The following is a 22,760-nucleotide window of genomic DNA, read 5'->3' as shown; positions in this document are numbered from 1 at the left end:
AAAAGCCAGCTCATCACACACACACATCGCGAAGTATTGTTTTGCTCCAGCGGACTCTACCAAGCGTTTTCCTTTGCTCTCAGGTTTCCTAGTCTCCTTGTTGTTCCCTAGCCATAGTTCTGTTTTTGTTTTCCCAGTCTTAGTCTTAGTTTTCTAGTTTCTTGTTTTTATTTCATTGTTTCATTTGGACTGCCCACTTGGATTTTGACCCACGCTTGTTTATTGGATTACGCTATTGGATTGTCTTTGCTGTTCATGTTTGCTGGTGTTTTCGACCCTGTCTGTTTGACTACGATCTGCTTAATAAAGCCTTGCATTTGGATCCTCACTCTTGGTCGTCCCGTTTGTGACAGAATACTTCGCCACACCCGGATCCAGCGGCTTTACTCACCACCAGCATCACAACATGGACCCAGTCGACCAACTTCTGCTCCTCAGACAAGGAGATCTCCCCATCAAGGAATATGTTCAACGTTTCAGTGAGTTGTTGCATAAAGTATCATTTTTTGATGAGGTATACTTTAAGGACTTATTCCGTATGGGGCTGAATGAACCAACACGATCAATGTTGCCTGGGGGGAAATCCTTATGCTCACTGAAGGATTATATGAACTATGCACTGTCGTTATGCGGCTCTCCATGTACTGTGGGTATTCTAGTTGAGCCCCAGCACAAGATGTCTGCTAGCTTCAAGCCACAGCACAAGATGTCTGCTAGCTTCGAGCCACAGCACAAGATGTCTGCTAGCTTCGAGCCACAACACAGGACGTCTGCTAGCTTCGAGCCACAGCACAAGATGTCTACTAGCCCAGAGCCAAAGCACAAGATGTCTGCTAGTTCAAAGCCTGTTCATAAGATGTCTGCCTTTCAGGAGCCCCTTCACAAGATGGCTACCTTCCCTAAACCTGTTCACAAAATGGCCGCCTTTCCCGAATCAGCTTTCGGAATGACCATCCTTCCTGAGTCCGCATTCAAGATGGTCACCCGATTGGACCCAGCTCACAAGAAATCTACCACGTCTGACTTCTCTCACAAGATGGCTGCCACCCCAAGGCCCGATCACAAGATGGCCGCCATCCCCAAGCCTGTTCACAAGATGGCTGCCACCCCCAAGCCAGTTCACAAGATGGCCGCCGTCCCAAAGCCTGCTTCCAAGATGGCTGTCCTTCCCGAGTCAGCTCATAAGATGGCCGCCTTTCCTGAGACTGCACCCAAGATGGCCGCCCTTCCTGATCCTGTTCGCAAAATGGCCGCTCTTCCAGACCCTGCTCACAAGATGGCCGCCGTTCCAAAGCACGTTCATAAGATGGCTTCCGTTCCTGAGTTCCCGGTCAGAATGGCCACCACGCCAGAGCCTGCTGCAAAGATGGCCGCCACGCCAGAGCCTGCTGCTAAGATGGTCGCCACGCCAGAGCCTGCTGCTAAGATGGCCGCCACGCCTGAGCCTGCTGCAAAGATGGCCGCCACGCCAGAGCCTGCTGCAAAGATGGCCGCCACGCCAGAGCCTGCTGCAAAGAGGGCCGCCACGCCAGAGCCTGCACCCAAGATGACCGCCACGCCCGTGCTGGCACACAAAATGGCCGCCATACCTGAGGCTGTTATTAACAGGGTGGCTACAGCGTCAGACTCTCACCCTTCCAGGACGTATCAGAGACTAATGTCTAGCTTGGAGGACCCACCACTGCTGTCAGCTCGTTCGGCTGGTCCCTTACTGTCAGCCGAGCCAACGTCTGCTCACCCCACATCAGCCAAGCCAGCGTCTGCTAGCGCCACATCAGCCAAGCCAGCGTCTGCTAGCGCCACGTCAACCAAGCCAGCGTCTGCTCACGCCACGTCAACCAAGCCATCGCCTGTGAACGTCATATCTGCTTCTCTCGAACCTGCACCAGCTGCCGTTCCTACCAAGTCAAGTCAAGTTACAGCTGCTGTCCCTGCCGAGTCAAGTCACGTCACAGTCACTGTCCCTGCCAGGACAAGTCAAGATACAGCTGCTGTTCCTGTCAGGCCAAGTCAAGCAGCTGTTCCCTCCGAGCCAAGCCAAGCCACAGCTGTCCCTCTCACGCCAAATCAAGTCACTGCTGCTCTTGTCATGACGAGTCAGGTCATAGCTACTTCTTCACTGCCAAGTCACATCTCCCCTGAGCATCCAGAGCCTTCACTCCCAAGCCATGCAGAGCCAACGCTCCCAAGCCATGCAGAGCCAACGCTCCCAAACCATGCAGAGCCAACGCTCCCAAGCCATGCAGAGCCAACGCTCCCAAGCCATGCAGAGCCAACGCTCCCAAGCCATGCAGAGCCAACGCTGCCAAGCCATGCAGAACCAACGCTCCCAAGTCACACAGAGCCAACGCTCCCAAGCCCCACGCCCAATGACCCGGAGGGCATTCCTCTGCCAACTGTGTTACCTGTTATGGCTATCGCCATTTTGAGTGTGTGGGCTGCACACTGCGCCCCAGTTGCCTCTTCGGCCCATGAGTCTGCCCACAAGTTTGTTCTGGAGACCTCATCTACAGGCATGTCCGCTGCGCCTATACCTCTTTCGGAGGTGGCGTACATAGCGGAACTTCACGCTCTGCCCGCTCCGCCAAGGCTTCACGCCCTGCCCGCTCCGCCAAGGCTTCACGCTCTGCCCGCTCCGCCAAGGCTTCACGCTCTGCCCGCTCCGCCAAGGCTTCACGCTCTGCCCGCTCCGCCAAGGCTTCACGCTCTGCCCGCTCCGCCAAGGCTTCACGCTCTGCCCGCTCCGCCAAGGCTTCACGCTCTGCCCGCTCCGCCAAGGCTTCACGCTCTGCCCGCTCCGCCAAGGCTTCACGCTCTGCCCGCTCCGCCAAGGCTTCACGCTCTGCCCGCTCAGCCAAGGCTTCACGCTCTGCCCGCATCGCCTGTGCTCCCTGCTCTGCCAGCACCGCCAGTGCTCCCTGCTCTGCCAGCACCGCCAGGGTTCCCTGCTATATCTGCTCCGCCAGGACTCCTTGCTCTACCTGCTCCGCCAAGGTTCCTTGCTCTGCCTGTTCCGCCAAGACTCCTTGCTCTGTCTGCTCCGCCAAGGTCCCTTGCTCTGTCTGCTCCGCCAAAATTCCCTGCCCTGCCTGCTCCGCCAAAGTTCCTTGCTCTGTCTGCTCCGCCAAGGTCCCTTGCTCTGTCTGCCCCGCCAAGACTCCCTGCTCTGCCTGCACCGCCTAGGTTCCCTGTCATCTCTGTCTTGGCGTCTGGGGCCGTTCCAGAAGTCTCTGTCTGCCCAGGAACTGCCACGAAAGTCGTTCCTGAAGTTCTCGTCTGCCTGGTCACGGCTATGGAGGCCACGTTCTCCCATGAACTCTCTACTTCTCTCCTTGCTCTGTCTGCCTCCTCTATCTCTGTTCTCCCCAGGTCCCAGTCCATAATGCGGCCTCCTGTTCCGCCCTGGAGGGCTTCTACGCCTCCTGTTCCGCCCTGGAGGGCTCCTGCGCCTCCTGTTCTGCCCTGGAGGGCTCCTGCGCCTCCTGTTCCGCCCTGGAGGGCTCCTGCGCCTCCTGATTCGCCCTGGAGGGCTCCTGCGCCTCCTGCTCCGCCCTGGAGGGCTCCTGCGCCTCCTGTTCTGCCCTGGAGGGCTCCTGCGCCTCCTGTTCCGCCCTGGAGGGCTCCTGCGCCTCCTGATTCGCCCTGGAGGGCTCCTGCGCCTCCTGCTCCGCCCTGGAGGGCTCCTGCGCCCCCTGCTCCGCCCTGGAGGGCTCCTGCGCCTCCTGCTCTGCCCTGGAGGGCCGCTCCGCCTCCTGCTCCGCCCTGGAGGGTTCCTAAACCCCTTGCTCCGCCTTCGGCTCCGCCCTGGAGGGCTTCTACGCTTCCTGCTCTGCCCCGGAGGGTCGCTAAGCCTCCTGCTCCGCCCTGGAGGGCTCCTAAGACTCTTGCTCCACCTCAAAGGACTGCTCTGCCTCCAGCCCTGCCCTGGAGGGCTCCTGAATCTCCTGCCCTGCTCTGGAGGGCCTTTGCCCAACCTGTTCTGCCTCAGTCTCCTGGCCCCCCCACCGCTCCCCTGGACTGTTTCCTCCTGTTGTTTTTTGGAGCGTCTGGAAGCCGCTCCTGGGGGGGGGGCTATGTCACGCCAGGCCAGCAGAGGGAGCCCTTACCCCCACTGACTGTTGCTGCTCCCTCTGCTGCCTCTATGGTTACTTCCTGTTTATCAGACATAAAAGCCAGCTCATCACACACACACATCGCGAAGTATTGTTTTGCTCCAGCGGACTCTACCAAGCGTTTTCCTTTGCTCTCAGGTTTCCTAGTCTCCTTGTTGTTCCCTAGCCATAGTTCTGTTTTTGTTTTCCCAGTCTTAGTCTTAGTTTTCTAGTTTCTTGTTTTTATTTCATTGTTTCATTTGGACTGCCCACTTGGATTTTGACCCACGCTTGTTTATTGGATTACGCTATTGGATTGTCTTTGCTGTTCATGTTTGCTGGTGTTTTCGACCCTGTCTGTTTGACTACGATCTGCTTAATAAAGCCTTGCATTTGGATCCTCACTCTTGGTCGTCCCGTTTGTGACAGTACAGTTGAGGTTGAGGATTTCTGTATCTGCAAAATGTTAATTATTTTACCAAAATGCATGTTATTGTTTATTTATTGACCTGAATAAGACATTTCACATAAAAGATGTTAACATATAGTCCACAAGAGAAAATAACAGTTGAATTTTTAAAAATGACCCATTCAAAAATTTACACCCCCTTGCTTTTTAATACTGTGTTCTTGCCTAAATGATCCACAGCTTTTTTTTGTTTTTTTTTGTTTTTTTGTTTGGTGATAGTTGTTCATGAGTCTCTTGTTTGTCCTCAACACTTAAACTGCCTGCTGTTCTTCAGAAAAATCCTTCAGGTCCCACAAAGTCTTTGGTTTTTCAGCATTTTTGTGTATTTGAACCCTTTTCAGCAGTGACTGCGTGATTTTAAGATCCATCTTTTGACACTGAGGACAACTAAGGAACTCATATGCAACTATTACAGAAGGTTCAACTGCTCACTGATGGTCCAGAAGAAAAACCCATGCATTAAGAGCCGGGGGCGAGGGGTTTGAACCATTTGTAATTGTTGCATATGGCACCCTCAATTGTCTGTAGTGTGAAAAGGTTGATCCCAAAATCATACAGTAATTGTTGGAAAGGGTTCAAATACACAAAAATGCTGGAAATCAAAGAATTTGTGTGACCTGAAGGACTTTTCTAAAGAACAGCAGGCAGTTTAACTGTTTAGGACAAACAAGGGACTCATGAACAACTATCACCAAACAAAAAAACAGCTGTGGATAATTTTGGCAAGAACACAGTATTAAGAATCAAGGGGATGTAAACTTTTAAACGGGGTCATTTTTATAAATTTAACTATAATTTTCTCTTGTGAACTAGATGTAAACATCTTTTATGTGAAATATCTTATTCATGTCAGTAATAAATAAACAATAACAAGCATTTTGTATGATCCCTCTTATTTTGCTAAAATAACATTGCAGATTCTGAAAGGGGGGTGTAAACTTTTGACCTCAACTGAATTACTGTATTCTTACATGTTTACCTTCTTCTGCACTGGCCATGGTTTTGTAATAGCAGATATATCGCATGCTGTCATCAGCATCGACCTACAGAAGATAATAAAATCATAACAAAGAAATGTATACAACTGACCCATTCATAAACATATCCTGCTATTCCCAGAATGCTTGACACTCACCTTAGCAGATCTCTGTGATATTCCTCCTCCCATACAAACTGACTGTTCTTAGCCAGCTCAAAGAATTCTGTTCTTTTCCTGCGAAGACAAAGATAGCATAATGAACAAACAGCTAGTAAATTAGCTCAAATACAAGTCAAATGAATAAATCCCTTTTGGTTTCTAAAAGCACCTCCAACTCAGCTGTATATGACATCTGGTACCTACTTCATGTAGAGAGCCAGGTCAGTGGCCAAAATAGCCTTCTCAATCATCTTCAGTGTCGCCTTGTACTCATCCAGAGAAAGACTGCTCAGAATCTGATTACCCTGAGAGAGAGAGACAGGGGAATGAAATAATAAATTATGTCAAGGATTATGAAAACACATGAATGCAGTTGCAATGTGGCTACATAAAAACATTAACAGGGTTATTTATATGCAAGTACTCTTGTAAAATGTGGGGTTTCTTATTATAAAAGAGGTGAATTTTTTTGTGTGTTCTTTAAATATTCACACAATATACACTTTTGAAAATAAAGTTTCTAAAAGGGGGTTTTGCAGTGATGCTGAAGAAAAAACATTTGGGTTCCCCAAAAAACCTTTCAGTATACAGTTTTTGAAAGAACCATTTATAAGTGTGAATACATTTTAATAATTTTATAAACCTTTTTCCAGTATAAAGAACCTTTTGAAATCTCTTATTAATTTTAATGATTCGTTTTAATTTTAGTTAGAAGCTTGTTTAAATCACCAAACCTAGGTATAAGCTAATAGAAAAGCCTGATCTCAACAAATGCTACTTTGTAGGCCAAGTCAGGCAACCACTGAGATAATGTCAGAATGTTGCCATAACAACATCAAGCCCCTGGACAATGAAAAAAACATGGTCCCAGCCTTTCTTATTAAATTTGCTGAATGTGAATTAGAGTAATTATTCCCTGTGTGTAAATGTGACATGGACAGCAAATTGTTTTCTAAGATACAGATTGTTATTACCTTTAAAATTAGACATTGCTTTTAGAAGCTACTCTGGATTTATGATGCAGGAGTGAATTACTCTTATCAGCAGAGAGAAAAGTCAGAGGTCATCCCACAGAAAATCAAAACAGTGTTCACAATTAACGGGAACTGTTTACTATCATGTTTACAACACTCTGGACTTGTTCCAGCATGCTTATAATGAAGTTTGCTAGCATGCTTTAAAAAATGTAGAGTACAGTAGTTTTATTTAAAATGTCTGCATTTCAGCTCTTCTTACCAACTTTAAGCTTTGCACAGCAGTATTTCAAATCAAAATGCAATAAAGCTTCCAAAACACCTCATACATGTCTCAACTCACCTTGTTCTTCCATAACACTAGCAAAGTTTGTCACCCAACAGACTTTGCCCCTCATAAACAATGACCTAAAACTCTGAGGCTGAGAATTTACTGTATATGTTACATGGTCCATGTTCACATTACAGTACAACACTGTTTTTTAAGTTGTTCTCTTTGTACAGGCGATAATAAAACCGAAACACTGACACCTGTATAGTCATGGTGTAACCCTGCGTGCTGTGCATAGGTATTTGTTTTATATTTACATCATATGATATAGTTAAGCAATTTTACACAAGCAAGAGTGCAGTTTTTTCCCTGAGTGTCTGTATGATTGAACCTCACTTTATTTTTACTTTACTTAAGATTTACTTATTTGAATTAATCAGTCCTTTAAACAAATTGGTTGAATGAATGACTGAATGACTCACTCATTAAGACAGTGATTTGCCGCACCTATTGGTGGATTTAGTTTCTAAGTCTAATTTAATTTTTTTTTTAAATAAATTTATATTTGAGTAGTTTTTCAAGGCCAATTAATGCCCATTTAAAACCCATTATACTACGAGGCCGATGAATGCTTGAATCTGATTGGCTGACGAACATTGTAATGGTGTGCAATATTTTCAGAATAATCAAAACCCACAACAACACTGGCCAAACAAATAAATACAGTAAACAATAGGATAAAAACGACAGATTATTTTATATTCAGATTAATTACTGTGTTAATGCATTAAAGGGTTAGTTTACCCAAAAATAAAAATTAGCCCATTATTTACTCACCCTCCAGGCATCCTAGATGTACTGTATATGACTTCCTTCTTTCAGACAAATCCAATCTAAGTTATATTAAAAAAATGTCCTGGCTCTTTCAAGCTTTATCATGGCAATTGGCGGGTGTTTCTCAGTTCAAAACAAGTCCAATAAAGTGCATCCATCCATAATAAAAAAGTGCCTTAAACGGCTCCGGAGAGTGAATAAAGGCCTCCTGTAGTGAATCGATGCCTTTTTGTAAGAAAAATATCCATATTTTTATATAACACAATAATCACTTTAATCTAGCTTGCGCTCACTGTTATACACGGAAGCAGCTCTGGGCGGATGATGTAGGACGTCGCCATTGCACATGCGCCGCTCAGAAGTGACGATTACGGACGCGCAGGGGAGAGACCAAAACAAAACAAAACAATGGTCATGAATTAGAAGCACAAAACCAGGATTTGTAAAAAAAAAAAAAAAAAAAAAGAATGTCAGAGGATTTCAATATAAGCCAAGAGGAGACTGGTTTTCCTTTGGTAAAGTAAGGAAACCTTTGCCCCTGTAAACAAACATTGGCTTTCATGAGACTTCATGAGGCTCATGCGCAACGCCGATGCCCTACGTCATCCGCTCTGAGCTGCTTCCATGTATAACAGTGAGCACAGATAGCATCGATTTACTACAGGAGGCCTTTATTCACCACCTGGAGCCATGTGAGCACTTTTTATTATGGATGGATGCACTTTATTAGACTTGTTTTGACCTGTTAAAGAGAAGCACCTGCCTATCGCCATGATAAAGCTTGAAAGAGCCAGGACGTTTTTTTTTGTTTTTTTTTTACGGAGTGTCTATTTACACTAAGTGCAAATAGCCTGCCTTGTTGGCAGAGGCTATTTACACTAACTCCGCCCACTAATGTGTGATTGGGATAGTCAACACTACAAAAGGCAGCTGTTAGTTATCAGCTCCAGTGGTGCAGAGCATAAAACGCGTGTTTCACTCTTTTTGACGCAATCGATCCGGGTTCGAATTCCCCTTCTGGCGAACGTTTTGTCTCTCTTTTCAAATCTCATTTCATAACGGAAAGGTATTTATTTTCAATAAAAATGAAGGACATAATTGAAAAGTTGAAAATTAAGTATCGGTTAGAGTTGGGGTAGGTGTATGGAGGGCTTATTGTGCCAATAAGGCAGTGCCATTTAATAAATTGAATTAAAACTATAATTTACACTCAATACGTAATAACTGCATACTGTTTTAATCTACTAAAATACTGAGGTGCAGATAATTGCGTCTATTTGCAATAAGTATTATAAATACCATAAAATCCTGCTATTTCAACATAGCAATGTAAACAGAATCTATAGCTATTTGCACTTAGTGTAAATAGAACCCACTGTTATTTGCACTTAGTGTAAATAGCATCCAATTGCTATTTGCACTTAGTGTAAATAGCCTCTATCGCTATTTACAATTATTGTAAATAGCCCCTGCTCTTTTTTTTATATAACTCCGATTGGATTCGTCTGAAAGAAGGAAGTCATATACACCTAGGATGCCGTCAGGATGAGTAAATCATGGGCTAATTTTAATTTTTGGGTGAACTAACCCTTTAATGCCACCTCTGAACAGTCTGTGTAAATATACTTAAATGCCACTTCAGAAGCAGCTTCCGAAAACAATAATATGGCCACACTGTAACCTTTGAAGTTTGTGTAAGCAACTCCTTTTGTAATGTCCATTAAATGATTTTCTTATCTAGCACAATAATGGCATGCTATTAATTCGATTTATGATGTTTAAAATCTGTCATATACTCACTGGACTGTTGAGTATCATAAGACACTGGTCAAAATGGTGGTGCTCCATTGTGGAGTGGCAGTACAGCTGGGCCAGTGGATGCTCACTTCTGTGAAAACAGTCAAATATGCTGTATCAGTCTCATTTTACATATCCATCTTGTTGGTAACATCACAAGCAGCACAAACCTTTTGATGTAGGAGTTGTTGACACCTCGATGATCCAAATCATGACTCAATGTTGCAATCATTAAAGCTAAAACCTCCAAATCACTCAGATTATTCTGTAAATGAAAACACTGCTTTATAAAACTTTCAAAGGCAGTATACCAGATCTTCTGTCAAATTAAACATCTTTACAATATTACAATATATATATATTGTATACAGGTGCTGGTCATATAATTAGAATATCTTCAAAAAGTTGATTTATTTCACTAATTCCATTCAAGAAGTGAAACTTGTATAATGTATACATTCATTCCACACAGACGGATATATTTCAAGTGTTTCTTTCTTTTCATTTTGATGATTATAACTGACAACTAATGGCAACTTGTGTCAAGCCACTTATGAACAACAGACAGCATCAGAAGCATCTCGCCTGGGCTAAATACAAAAAGGACTGGACTGCTGCTGAGTGGTCCAAAGTTATGTTCTCTGATGAAAGTTTTGCATTTCCTTTGGAAATCAGGGTCCCAGAGTCTGAAAGAAGAGAGGAGAGGCGCAGAATCCATGTTGCTTGATGTCCAGTGTAAAGTTTCCACAATCAGTGATGGTTTGGGGTGCCATGCCATCTGCTGGTGTTGGTCCACTTGTGTTTTCTGAGGTCCAAGGTCAACGCAGCTGTATACCAGGAGGTTTTAGAGCACTTCATGCTTCCTGCTGCTGACCAACTTTATGGAGATGCAGATTTCATATTCCAACAGGACTTGGCACCAGCACACAGTGCCAAAGCTACCAGTACCTGGTTTAAGGACCATGGTATCCCTGTTCTTAATTGGCCAGCAAACTCGCCTGACCTTAATCCCATAGAAGATCTATGGGGTATTGTGAAGAGGAAGATGCGATATACCAGACCCAACAATGCAGAAGAGCTGAAGGCCACTATCAGAGCAACCTGGGCTCTCATAACACCTGAGCAGTGTCACAGACTGATCCACTCCATGCCACGCCGCATTGCTGCAGTAATTCAGGAAAAAGGAGCCCCATACTTTTCAGTTGGCCAAGATTTCTAAAAATCCTTTTGTATTGGTCTTAAGTAATATTCTAATTTTCTGAGATACTGAATTGGGGCTTTCATTAGTTGTCAGTTATAATCATGAAAATTAAAAGAAATAAACACTTGAAATATATCAGTCTGTGTGGAATGAATGTATATTATACAAGTTTCACTTCTTGAATGGAATTAGTGAAATAAATCAACTTTTTGAAGATATTCTAATTATATGACCAGAACCTGTATATTATATTGCCTTGAAAAGCACTGCAAAATATAGCCATGTTGTCCAAAAATACACGCAGTCATATGTAAATCTGAATAACTGTAATTACTTTCCGGTAAACAGGCAAAGTAAATCCAATTAGCCTTTCGCTGGCATGTCAAAACAAGGCTTAACTAATAGCTCTCAATTCATAATTCATACATCAGTAATACAAATAATTCACAATAATATGATTCTAAATAATTGTAAAAAGTTGACAACATACTTTTCTTGATATACTTACTAAGAAAAGCAGCATTTCAAAGAAAGCATGCATTTCCACCAGTCTAAGCAAGTATATAAATGCAAATGATTAACTACCACAGTAAACAACAGAAGACATTTATAGTGGAACGCATAATAAAACCGTTCTGCTAGTTTCATTTTGCTTATTACTATAAACTGGTTTCTCTATAAAAGGGAACAGATTGAAGCTTTTAGACATTTTCTAAAGAGCAATTACTGCAAAATGAAAGGGAAACAATTTTATTTATTCATTTATTTATTTTTATCATTACTACTCTGTATATTGTATTTGTGCTAGCAGTCATGAATCCAGAACTGCACATCCTAATATAAAGATCAGCAAGCTAATATCCTAGTTACTGTTTAGTTACAAGACACACACGCTGCGTGTTAATAGGTGTCAGTATGGTTACTGATTTGTGATAAGCTAGACTGAAGCTGTACGCCAGACGCCACATTGCTGATGTGACCCTTGTCTGTGTTGTGTTTGTTATCAGAGCCACTGACCTGAAACCGCCCAGACTTCAGCACAGCAAACATGCACTGGGAGGTGTTGAAGGCATGTCGCCAGTTGTGGTAGACCACATTCTTCCTGTAGTTCTTCTTTACGCTTAAGATCCACTGACACAAACTCTGAAACAGTATAAATAGTTATTTTAATAGGTATAACGATTCAGCAGAATAAAATTGAGTGCTGCAAGGTTTACTTTTTTTGTAGGAATGAGTTTTTTTTTTTTTTTTTGTTAAATGGTCCAAATAAGGTTTGTGGTTAACCCAAACTATTAAGATATTTTGATGATTGGTTCTACGTAGAATTCATAAAATATAGCCTACGTTTAGCTTTTCCTCATTTAGGCGTCAACATTCATTAAAGTGTTCATTTGTCAATATTATCTTAATGAAAACAAAACACTAAGAATTATACACTTTTGTTGCTCACAGACCTTATTTTCTGCAGTAATCCAAAAGCCATTGGAAAAATCCTGTCAAGGAAACCAGTGCAATGCTAAAATTTGGGTTGGCCTACAAAAATGCCATCCCTGCAGTGCTCTATACATAGAAGCAAGGCGAAATGATAGTGTTTGTCAAATTTGTTAAATCTTTTCTAGTCCTTAAAAAATGGAAATGGAAAGTTTTTTTGTTTTGCCACTATAATTGAATTAAATTAAATCACTCAGAGTGAAGTATGATGTTGAGGTGGGGTTTAAACTAAAATTCTAATTTTTATTTAGCTCCTCATATGGTATCTGAAGTTATAAAGAAATTAAAGCCCCATTTAATACATATTTCTGGTCTTATATTGCACAATTCAAAAGTGCATGGTAATCTTTCAACAAAACGTAAGGTGGGTTAATTTTGACCTATATCTAAATTGCTATTTATCATATTTATGTCTTGCTTCATTCTGGTATGCAACACCAACATTTCATATTTCAAATCAATCCTCAATAGATAAAATTAAGTCTTAGTATACAGTCACACTGTAAATTGGCATAGATTGCCATTTTATGTTCACTTACCTAAACCTATACTTTTTTTTTTACATTTTCATTTAGATTTCATTTTATTATATATATTTTTTAACATATTTAGTGTTGGTTTTCATTCTGAAAAACACGTCTTGCCGAACTATTATAATTACAGTATTTCCATCCAGCCATCATTTTCCAAACCGCATATCCTCTGTAGGGTTGCAGGGACGCTGGAGCCTATCCCAGTGTCTTTGGCCACAGATGGGGGACACCCTGGACAGATGGCCAGTCTATCACAGGGCAAATATTATTTCTTATTTCTAAAAATATCCTATTTACAAACATTTTTATAAACCATGATTAATTTACTACGTAGCCGAAAGCATCCAAAAATATGAGGGTTACCCAGATAGTCAGTAGCCAGATAAATTCAGGTGATCATGTGATCTCAACAAAAGAGCTTTTTCTAGGTCACTGATGACTGGAGACTTCAAATCATGTGAGTGTGCAGAGAGTACACAGAGTGAATCCAACATTCATGGTCAAATATACCATTCATTTATATAAGCATAAAATGTTTTTTTAATGGGTAAATTTGAACTAACTTTAATACTAACTTTTAAAGGCACTAATTCTTTACAACATCCTGAAACAGTTTTTCAGGTAACTAAACTTGCCACAATTAACATGATTCATTTCTCCAATAAAACGTAAGTCTGGTAGCATGTATGCCTGTGTGCTGCATTGTTGTCATGTGACATATACAGTATATTATCAGAGAAGCCTGTGATTGATCAGAGCTTTGTACAGAGGTGGCCTCTAGTAGACCTGCTTTCATTTAGTCAGTTAGGGATAAGTCACACCCAGAAAACCAATAAAAAAGGGAGACTTCATGTCCTGCCAGGAAGATACCTTGTCTAACACTGAAGGCCATAAAAGGAGCTTGTTGCAGCCGGTCAAAAACAGAGTGAAGCCTGATGTTTTGCTTTAATAGTCAGCTGAACCTGCTCTGGCAATTACAGTTCAAACTGTAGGAGAAAGAGGACTGCTCTTCAATTTCTTCTTTGTGAGGGTTTATTGAATGGCCTCCACAGAGTTATTTGCAACATTTTTTATGGTTTGCTTTCGCTCATGTTTTGGCTGCAAAATTAGAAAACTCTTCAGCTATATTGGTATTGTCAAGCAAAAACTAAAAATGAGCAAAAGAGTACACAAATTATTTTATGTACTGTGTATAGTACCCACTTGGTTATAAGATTTTTTTTCCGAACAAAGTATGTTGAAGCTATTCTGTCATAATTTACTCACCCTCATATTATTCCAAACCTGTATGCATTTCTTTCTTCTGCAGAACACACACAAAAGATATTTTGAAGAATGTTGGTAGCCAAACAGTTTTGGCTCCCATTGATTTTCATTGCATTTTTTGTCCATACAATAGAAGTAAATGGGCACCAAGTCTTTCTTCCAAAAATATCTTCTTTTAATTTGCACGAAAGAAAGAAAAACAGGTTTGGAATGACACGAGGGTGAGTAAATACTTCTTTAATTTTTGGGTTGACTTATCCTATTAAGTACAAAAGAAAAATCAGGTGTAATGGGTGCTTGCCAGAGCATGGTGACTAAGTGATGTGATTGCTTAGGTTATTTGATAGAATTTTTAGCACTTTGCTACAGTGCCTTGCAAAAGTATTCACACCCCTTTATTTTTTCACTTTTTGTTATGTTGCAGCCTTATGTTAAATTGCTTTAAATTAGGGCTGGGCAATATGGCAAAAATTTAATCTCGATCATTTTTTCCCATATTGAACGATAACGATATATATTTCGATATAAGCTGTTGATGTTGCCAGCTTTAAAATAGTATCCCAACAATGACTAAAGCCACAAAAATTAAAGGGTTCATTAAATTACATTTTAAAGTATAGTTTATTAACAAAAACAGAGTTAATTTGTTTATTAACAAATTACGACACAGTTCTTTGTTAATCGTATTAAGTGCAGACAATTCAGCCATAATCAAAGTAGGCTACTCTCTAAAAATTCAAAGTGCAAATAGAGACCGAATATTTCATGCATGATACAGAGCTATAGACATACACAACCTATTATAGCCTACATACTAATAACAGGCTAGATATATCATGTAGCCTAATTTGCGTGCATTGGGGAGTCACTCTCTAAACAAGGATTAAAATTGCTTTTGAATGTGCGTGCGTGTTTCAGTTTTAACAATCGCGCCAAACTCTCAGCTGAGCTGAGAGTCACTTTTCAGATAGCCAAACCACTTATATAACGGAATTCGTGCTACCTTTTTTGTCGTCAATTTCAACATCTTTGGATAATAACTCGAGGTTAGATTCACTTTCGTCGCTGGTTCCACTCTTTTTATTTTTTTTTGTCATCCTGGTGTTAAGTTTGCTTCGCAAAGTGCGGTAGGAAATGAACTTTGTACTTGACGTGCACACGCACGCTGATTGGCTGTTGTCGCATATTTCTGCTGTGTGATTGGCTCTTACATTAATCCATATCGAGCAAAAAATGTCTAGAGCTTATCATCGTTATTAACATAAATTTTATCGCGATTCGATATGATATTGTTTATCGGCCCAGCCCTACTTTAAATTCCCTTTTTCCCAACATCAGTTTACACCACAATGACAAAAAAAAGCAAAAAAAAAAACATAGCAACTCAGTAATTAGCTGAAGTCTTTTTGGGTATGATGCGACAAGCTTTGCACATCTGCATTCGGCCACTCAAGAACGTTCACACAGCCAATCTTACTGTGTGGGTTATTGTCCTGTTGGAAGGTGAACCCGTCCCAGTCTGAGGTTCTGAATGGTCTGGACTAGGTTTTCATCAAGGAATGTCTTTACTGAGGAGAGGATTGAGTTGGGCCACACCATTACAAAGACTGGATTGGTGGAGTGTTGCAGTGATGTTTGTCCTTCTGTTAGTTTCTTCCAACTGCATATGTTCATGAAGCTCAACTAGAGTGACCATCAGCTTCTTGGTCACCAGTATAACCAAGCCCCTTCTCCATCAATAGCACAGTTTGGCCAGGAGGCCAACTCTAGGATGAGTCCTAGTTGTTCCAAGCTTCTTACAATATGGATAATGAAGGCTACATGCTTCTGTGAACCTTCAATGCAGCAGAATAAGTTCTGTGCTTTGACGCAAGCCTGTTTTCTAAACTCTACAGGAAGTTATTTTGACCTCAGGGCTTGGTTTTTGCTCTGATATGCATTAAAGACGTGTGTGCCTTTCCAAATTATACTCATTCAAATGAATTTGCCACAAGCAATATAAGTGCTCCTACATTTCAAGTGTCCCAGACAAGGGTATGAATACTTATGCAATGGAAAATATTTCAGTGTTTTATTTTTAATACATTTGCAAAGTTGTTACAAACCTGTTTTGTCATTATGCAGTATAGATTGATGTGGGAAAATTTAGTTTAAAGCAGTTTAATATAAGACTGCAACATAAAACATGAAGGAAAAAAAATAGGGGTATGAAAACTTTTGCAAGGCACTGTATGTGCACTGTATTATGGCTCAGTCTGTGGTTTACAGTGATTTTAAAAAAGCTACGGGGCGTTCAATCCAAAGTGTTACTTGCCGCTTGCGAAATTTACTAGCAGTGCCTGAGTGAAAATTGTTTAAAAGTAAATCTGGCATGGGTTTATAAAGTAAACACACTGCAACAGTAATACTAATGCAATGAGTTCACATGCATTTTGTTATTTTATAAAGAAATGCAACATGACACAATCCTTTTGTCAGTTGTTGCCAAGTGTTTGTTGTTGTTCTGAAGTTGTTCAGAGGGAATTTATATTTAGACCATAATGCAGCTGTTGCAGAGTTATGCTTGCTAGGTGGTTTCTATTTGAGCCAGGTCAAATGAGCTCATCCTCAACACCCAAGTCTCTTTAATATTCAGATCCCTTTATATGGCTGTTCGTATTTAGTGTAAGTCTATTCATCTGTTTTCATCCATTTTATCATCCAGTAAAAATAGTAAGGCTGATCATTTAGAAAAGAAATAACACCGTATTAACACCAAACCCTAGGAATGAGAAATAATATATAATGCTACTAATAATAAATAAATAAAATTACTGATAAACGTGAACTAACTAATTAACAACACAGTTTAAGCAGGTACCTTGTACTTCATCTGAAAATTCTGCACAAGCTTGAGGTCCACAAACATGCGAATGGTTGCTTGGGTCGTCTCAACATCTGTCAGGTCAAAATCACTGAAGCTAAAGTCCATCAGTCTGAGAGACTGAGCAGAGGGAATCGTAGCCGCCTGTAAAGTCAGGACAGGCAGATAATTACATTATAAACAATTTTGTTTTTCCCACAAACAATCATTCGCTCACATACACAGCTTTGTTAATCTGTAAACATACACACACATCTGAACAATCCTACTAATTCGCTCACTCAACAGACAACCAAACTGCAAGAAAAGAGATCACTGTCTGTCAGGCATAAATAATCAATGAGCTGCGATCAGCATAGTTTGCAGTGCACAGGATGAGCATTTAGCTGTGCTGCACTTGATTTGTCTCCTCTTGCTGAAAATGGTGCATTTCATAATGCAGTGACTATAAACAATGTCTCTCCTCTCCTCTCCTCTCCTGTTGTTTTAATGTGCTTAAGAACAAACAGAATCCAGAATCACTGCATTTAAACTGCAGAGATAACATAATTTTCATATAGCTTATTTAAACAAAATATTAACTAAAATTTAGGTATTATTAGTGGTTCAGTGTTTTACATGCCTTATGAATTACGCAAACAGTGGTAAATCTGCATGCTGACCTTGCTTCATAAGAGTAATTGGTGTAATTATCAAACAAACGACTCTCAACTGAAGCAGAAATTCTGCCTCTGTCCAAGTCTTAATTGCCTGATTACTCTCATAGGCCTAATCAGAGCAGGTTTTTCATAACGAAAGCTGAGAGTGCTGTATCCAAGCAACCTGTGCTCTCTAGGAAATTCCCAGAAGGTATCTGAAGAGAGGAAATTCCTGTTGTTTTTTTGTTGTTTTTTACAAATGCTATGTAGAATAAGACACCATTGTGAACTACTTTGATGCCACCGCTTTCCAAACTAGCTAGGCTACGTGTATGCTCCTAAATGCAGCTTTAAAGGGCTACAAACAATCCCAGTTGAGGAAAAAAGGGTATTATCTAGCGAAACGATCGGTTATTTTCTAAAAAAACATTTACAGTGCTCGCTGTATCTAGCTCTGTAAACACTTTGTAACCACTGGGTCAGTACTTCTGCAGCAATGTAGGACGATTTAGAAGTTGGAGGAGAAAATGAGATGGGAGTTTTTTCGACATACCCTAACTGTATTGAACCAGACTGCACAGAGTACGCATGTGCATCACAGAGCTAGACAAGCTGAGCATTTGAGGTTAAAAAGTATATTAATTGTCTTTTTTTTTTTTAAATAACCGTTTGTTTGGCTAGATAAGATCCTTCTTCCTTTGAAGCTGCATTTATAATGCATTTTGGAAGTTCAAACTCGCAGGCACCACTATATGGAGAAAAATCCTGAAATGTTTTCCTCAAAAAACAAAAAAAAATTCTTTACGACTGAAGAAAGAAAGACATTAACATCTTGACAAGACAAGGGGGCGAGTAAATTATCAGTACATTTTTGTTATGAAAGTCAACTAATCCTGTAAAAATAAGAACAAAGATGCAAATAAATCAAGTGGTTTAATTAAGAGCAGTGAGTGATTCAGTCTTTTTTTTTTTTTGAGACAGATCTATATTTAAGGAGTAGTTCAATTTCAGAACAAAAATTTACAGATAATGTACTCACCCACTTGTCATCCGAGATGTTCATGTCTTTCTTTCTTCAGTCGTAAAGAAATGATGTTTTTTGAGGGAAAACATGTCAGGATTTTTCTCCATACAATGGACTTCTATGGTGCTCAAAGGGCTCTAAATGATCCCAGGAAGAAGGGTTTTATCTAGCAAAACGATCGGTTATTTTCTAAAAACATTTACAATTTATATACTTTTTAATCTCTACAGTACACACAGAGCTAGACAAGACGAGCATATGAGGTTAAAAAGTATATAAATTGTAATTTTTTTTTTTTTAGAAAATAACCAATCGTTTTGCTAGATAAGACCCTTCTTTCCTCATCTGTGATCGGCCATCTGAAGCTGCATTTTGGAGGTTCAAACTCTGGGGCACCGTAGAAGTCCATTATGTGGAGAGAAATCCTGAAATGTTTTCCTCAAAAAACATAATTTCCTTACGACTGAAGAAAGAAACACATGAACATCTTGGACGACAAGGGAGTGAGTACATTATCTGTAAATTTTTGTTCTGAAAGTGAACTACTCCTTTCTAACCTACTGTAATATACGGATCTAATATAATGTTACGCATCTGATTTTTCCCAACCATTAACTAAACGTTCTTGTAAGACATAACAGATTATGTGTGTATGAATCTCGCCAAGAAATATTTTGCAATGTACTTTATAGGGAGATCTCAGAGAGGTGCTTTGGAACAATACATCTACAACTTGTGGTGAGAAGCAGCAGCAGCCATCCAGAAGTGAGCAAAGAAAAAAGTACTTCTCTCAGAAAATGTACAAATAAAGATGATTTTAGATGTTTAATTACTATTTGGAGCACTGGGATCACTAGAAGAGGGCTTAATTAACTCATTTTTGTGAAAACCTCAAATTCGACCAAAACTTCTTTTGCCTGTAGCTCAAAATTAGACCGTTTGCATTCCAAATCATTTTGCCAGCATGGGTCATATGTGACCCTGGAGCACAAAACCAGTCATAAGGTTAAATTTTACAAAACTGAGATGTATACATCATATGAAAGCTCAATAAATAAGCTTTCAATTGATGTATGGCTTGTTAGGATAGGACAATATTTGGCCGAGATACAACTATTTGAAAATCTGGAATCTGAGGGTGCAAAAATATCAAAATGCTGAGAAAATCACCTTTAAAGTTCTCCAAATTAAGTTCTTAACAATGCATATTACTAATCAAAAAATACATTTTGATATATTTATAGAAGGAATTTTACAAAAAATCTTCATGGAGCATGATCTTTACTTAATTTCCTAATGATTTTTGGCATAAAATAAAAATCAATAATTTTGACCCATACAATGTATTTTTGGCTATTGCTACAAATATACCCCAGCGACTTAAGACTGGTTTTGTGGTCCAGGGTCACATATATTATAAAATATTATAAAATGTTTTACAAATTGTTATACACACTGTAGCAAAGTGAACAGGTATTTCCCATTATAGCTGCTGGACCACCGTATTGACCATCCAAGACTTGATGGTCTCTTGTTATCTTTTTAAATTTATGAAACTTTTACTACATAATAAATTTAAGATTTAGATTTTAATAAAGAACATAAATATTCATTAAAACATTATTTTACTAAGCACATTCATAAAGTCCCATCCTTCCTGCAAGAATATATAATCCATAAGGAGCATGTTGACGTGCAATAACATGTTTTATATCATATCTGTGACGATATTATAGTATACTAGTATAGTATGTGCATATTGGCTATGTATTAATATCTTTGAAGATGGCTCATCCAAACAGATTTTAGATTTAAAATATCCACAACCCAAAGCGTTTTTAAAAGCAATATGATATAAGACACAAACGTTCAGAAATAAAGCCACTGACTTTGGAAAACTGATAGGCATGACCATTGCAAACTACTTTGAGGCTGCTGCTTGCCAAACTATGTGCTTAAATAGATATTTAAGAAAAAAATAATGCTTACAACAGCCTGGTTTTAATGACATACATATGATGATGAAATATGATGAGAAATTGTAATTTACCGCAGTTACCTGGAGCGCCCGTGTCTCTTCCTCTGCGGCCGAGGCATGATAAGAGAGGACCTACATAATATGCACACACAGCCATACAATGTTAATGGGTTTGGAAAATATATATTCAGAATGCCATAATATGTTTAGCTTATAGAATGTATACTGCAAATAATGCATATTTTCTGTGACTACATTTGCCGGAACATCCTGTGTTACAACCAGAACAATTTTTTGCTTAATTATTTTTGCTTAAATCCCTTTACTTAATTATTTAATCGAACTGACAAAAGTTAAAACACTTGCATTAAAAAAAGGTGGACAGAATAACCCTCTTACTGAGATAACTGGACCCAGAATAAAACATGACAATGGTGCATACTGTTTAACTTTGTACAGCACTATTTTGAACACAGCTACACGTGTAATTTTTTTTTTAATCTTTTTTTTTTTTTTTTTTTTATTAGTGCTGGGCGATAGAGGGTGTGAAGTGAGGATTATAACAAAGGAGAACGCCTGATGTGGAGTGCAGCCATTGTGTCAGCTGCAGGAGACAGCATGCCACCAGCGCTTCTGACTGTGACAGCTCCAGAATGGTGGGATAAAAGAAAATAGAGGAGTGGGAGGACATCAGCAATGAGCACAAGACTATGAGTAGCAGCAGATTAAAAGGGACTTTTTCTTTTAAAATATGAGTTCAATATACTATAAAAACCAGAACAATACAAAATGTCTCCCTTTTCAAAAAGTTTATTTATTTTAAATAAACTGGAAAACTGGTCTACTTCCAGAGGTCTTTTGATGCCATTAAATGGATATTAAAAGGATATTTCACCCAAAAATAAAAATTCTGTTATCATTTACTTAAAAAAAAAAAAGTCAATGGGGTCCCACATTCTTCAAAATATCTTCGTTTATGCTCAGGAGAAGAAAGAAACTCATACAAGTTTGGAACAACTTGAGGGTGAGTAAATTATAAGAGAATTTTCACTTTTGGGTGATCTATTTCTTTAAAGGTGCCATAGAATGCATTGATACAATATTTTAAATTGTTCTCTGATATCTACATAGAAGGTATATGGCATAGGAAAGGGCAAAAAATCTCCAGAAACGGTTTTACAAGTCCATTTACAACCCTAGGATTTGTCCCTAGAATGAAATGGTCTGTTATTACCTTATTTGGAAGGTTCGTGAATATTAATGATGAGTTCTGCTCTGATTGGCTGTTTCACAGAGCTGCTCATCTCAATAGCTCGGACACGAAGGAAAATATATATTTAATTACAGAGCTCTAGCTGCTTTTAATATGCGGTTTGTTGAAACTGCCGTTTTGAATGCGCGATCATTTTACTCTCACTATTGTGATCGCATGTGCTCTGTGTAACGTTATACTGCAGCGACAGTACTTACCACACAAGTGTAGATGCTTGTTAGTGATGCTCAGGATCTGTAAATCATTCGCCATCATCAGCGCAGTCATCTCTCCGTTTATGTGGTAAGTGAAATCTTATGTACTGCAATGTAACAGGCTACCGCTAGCATTAAGCTAACCATGTCCCTTCAGTGGCTCGCCTTATTTTACTGATGTACTGACGTTACTGATGATTGGGCGATGCAAATGTTGGGGGCGTAACTATTAACAATCGCGACTATTGCGTAATAGTCTGTGTTATGTTGGAATTTACCTATTTTTCGGTGGTCTTTTGCAAACACCAGATTTATATAAGAAGAAGGAAATGGTGGTGTTTGAGACTCATGGTATGTCATGTCCATGTATTGAACTGTTATTATTCAACTATGCCAAGGTAAATACAGTTTTCCATTCTATGGCACCTTTAATACCACACATACCACAAATTAAGGACATTCTAATCAATGACTAGTCACAACTAACTAATAACGAGGTTGGATGTATACTATTATTTTAAACTCATGAAGAAGAACTATTTTTCCTGTTTATAACAATAGGAGTAAGATATAGAGCAAGGTTTGTTCCTGGCTACTTCATATCCTTTTAAACATTTTTTTTTAAAAATTACATTTTCTTAAATTATTTTTTATTGATGTAACTGATTATTTCAGTCCGATCTGATTTTCACAGTGGGGAAAAATAATAAAACCATATGCAGTAT

General features: G+C 39.8%; 1 protein-coding gene across 3 annotated transcripts in view; it reads right to left on the bottom strand.

The window, feature by feature from the left end:
- The window catches only part of pde5ab (phosphodiesterase 5A, cGMP-specific, b), a 54,918-nt gene that overhangs the window by 4,188 nt on the left and 27,970 nt on the right, over nucleotides 1-22,760 (bottom strand). For 2 of the 3 annotated variants that reach the window (XM_073835734.1, XM_073835732.1), the window contains exons 11-18: nucleotides 20,641-20,700; nucleotides 16,926-17,072; nucleotides 11,793-11,918; nucleotides 9,745-9,839; nucleotides 9,578-9,665; nucleotides 5,903-6,003; nucleotides 5,696-5,773; nucleotides 5,540-5,603 (exon numbers count right to left, since the gene is read on the bottom strand). In XM_073835734.1, coding sequence (XP_073691835.1) covers nucleotides 5,540-5,603; nucleotides 5,696-5,773; nucleotides 5,903-6,003; nucleotides 9,578-9,665; nucleotides 9,745-9,839; nucleotides 11,793-11,918; nucleotides 16,926-17,072; nucleotides 20,641-20,700 — 759 coding nt within the window. The remainder of the gene's footprint in view (nucleotides 1-5,539; nucleotides 5,604-5,695; nucleotides 5,774-5,902; nucleotides 6,004-9,577; nucleotides 9,666-9,744; nucleotides 9,840-11,792; nucleotides 11,919-16,925; nucleotides 17,073-20,640; nucleotides 20,701-22,760) is intronic. The other variant, XM_073835733.1, reaches the window with a different exon arrangement.

The sequence above is a fragment of the Garra rufa genome, chromosome 3 (genome assembly GCF_049309525.1).
Source record: "Garra rufa chromosome 3, GarRuf1.0, whole genome shotgun sequence".
In the NCBI taxonomy this organism is placed as follows: Eukaryota; Metazoa; Chordata; class Actinopteri; order Cypriniformes; family Cyprinidae; genus Garra; species Garra rufa.
Note: the sequence above shows the minus strand (reverse complement) of the source record. Positions and strands in the feature narration are given on the sequence as shown.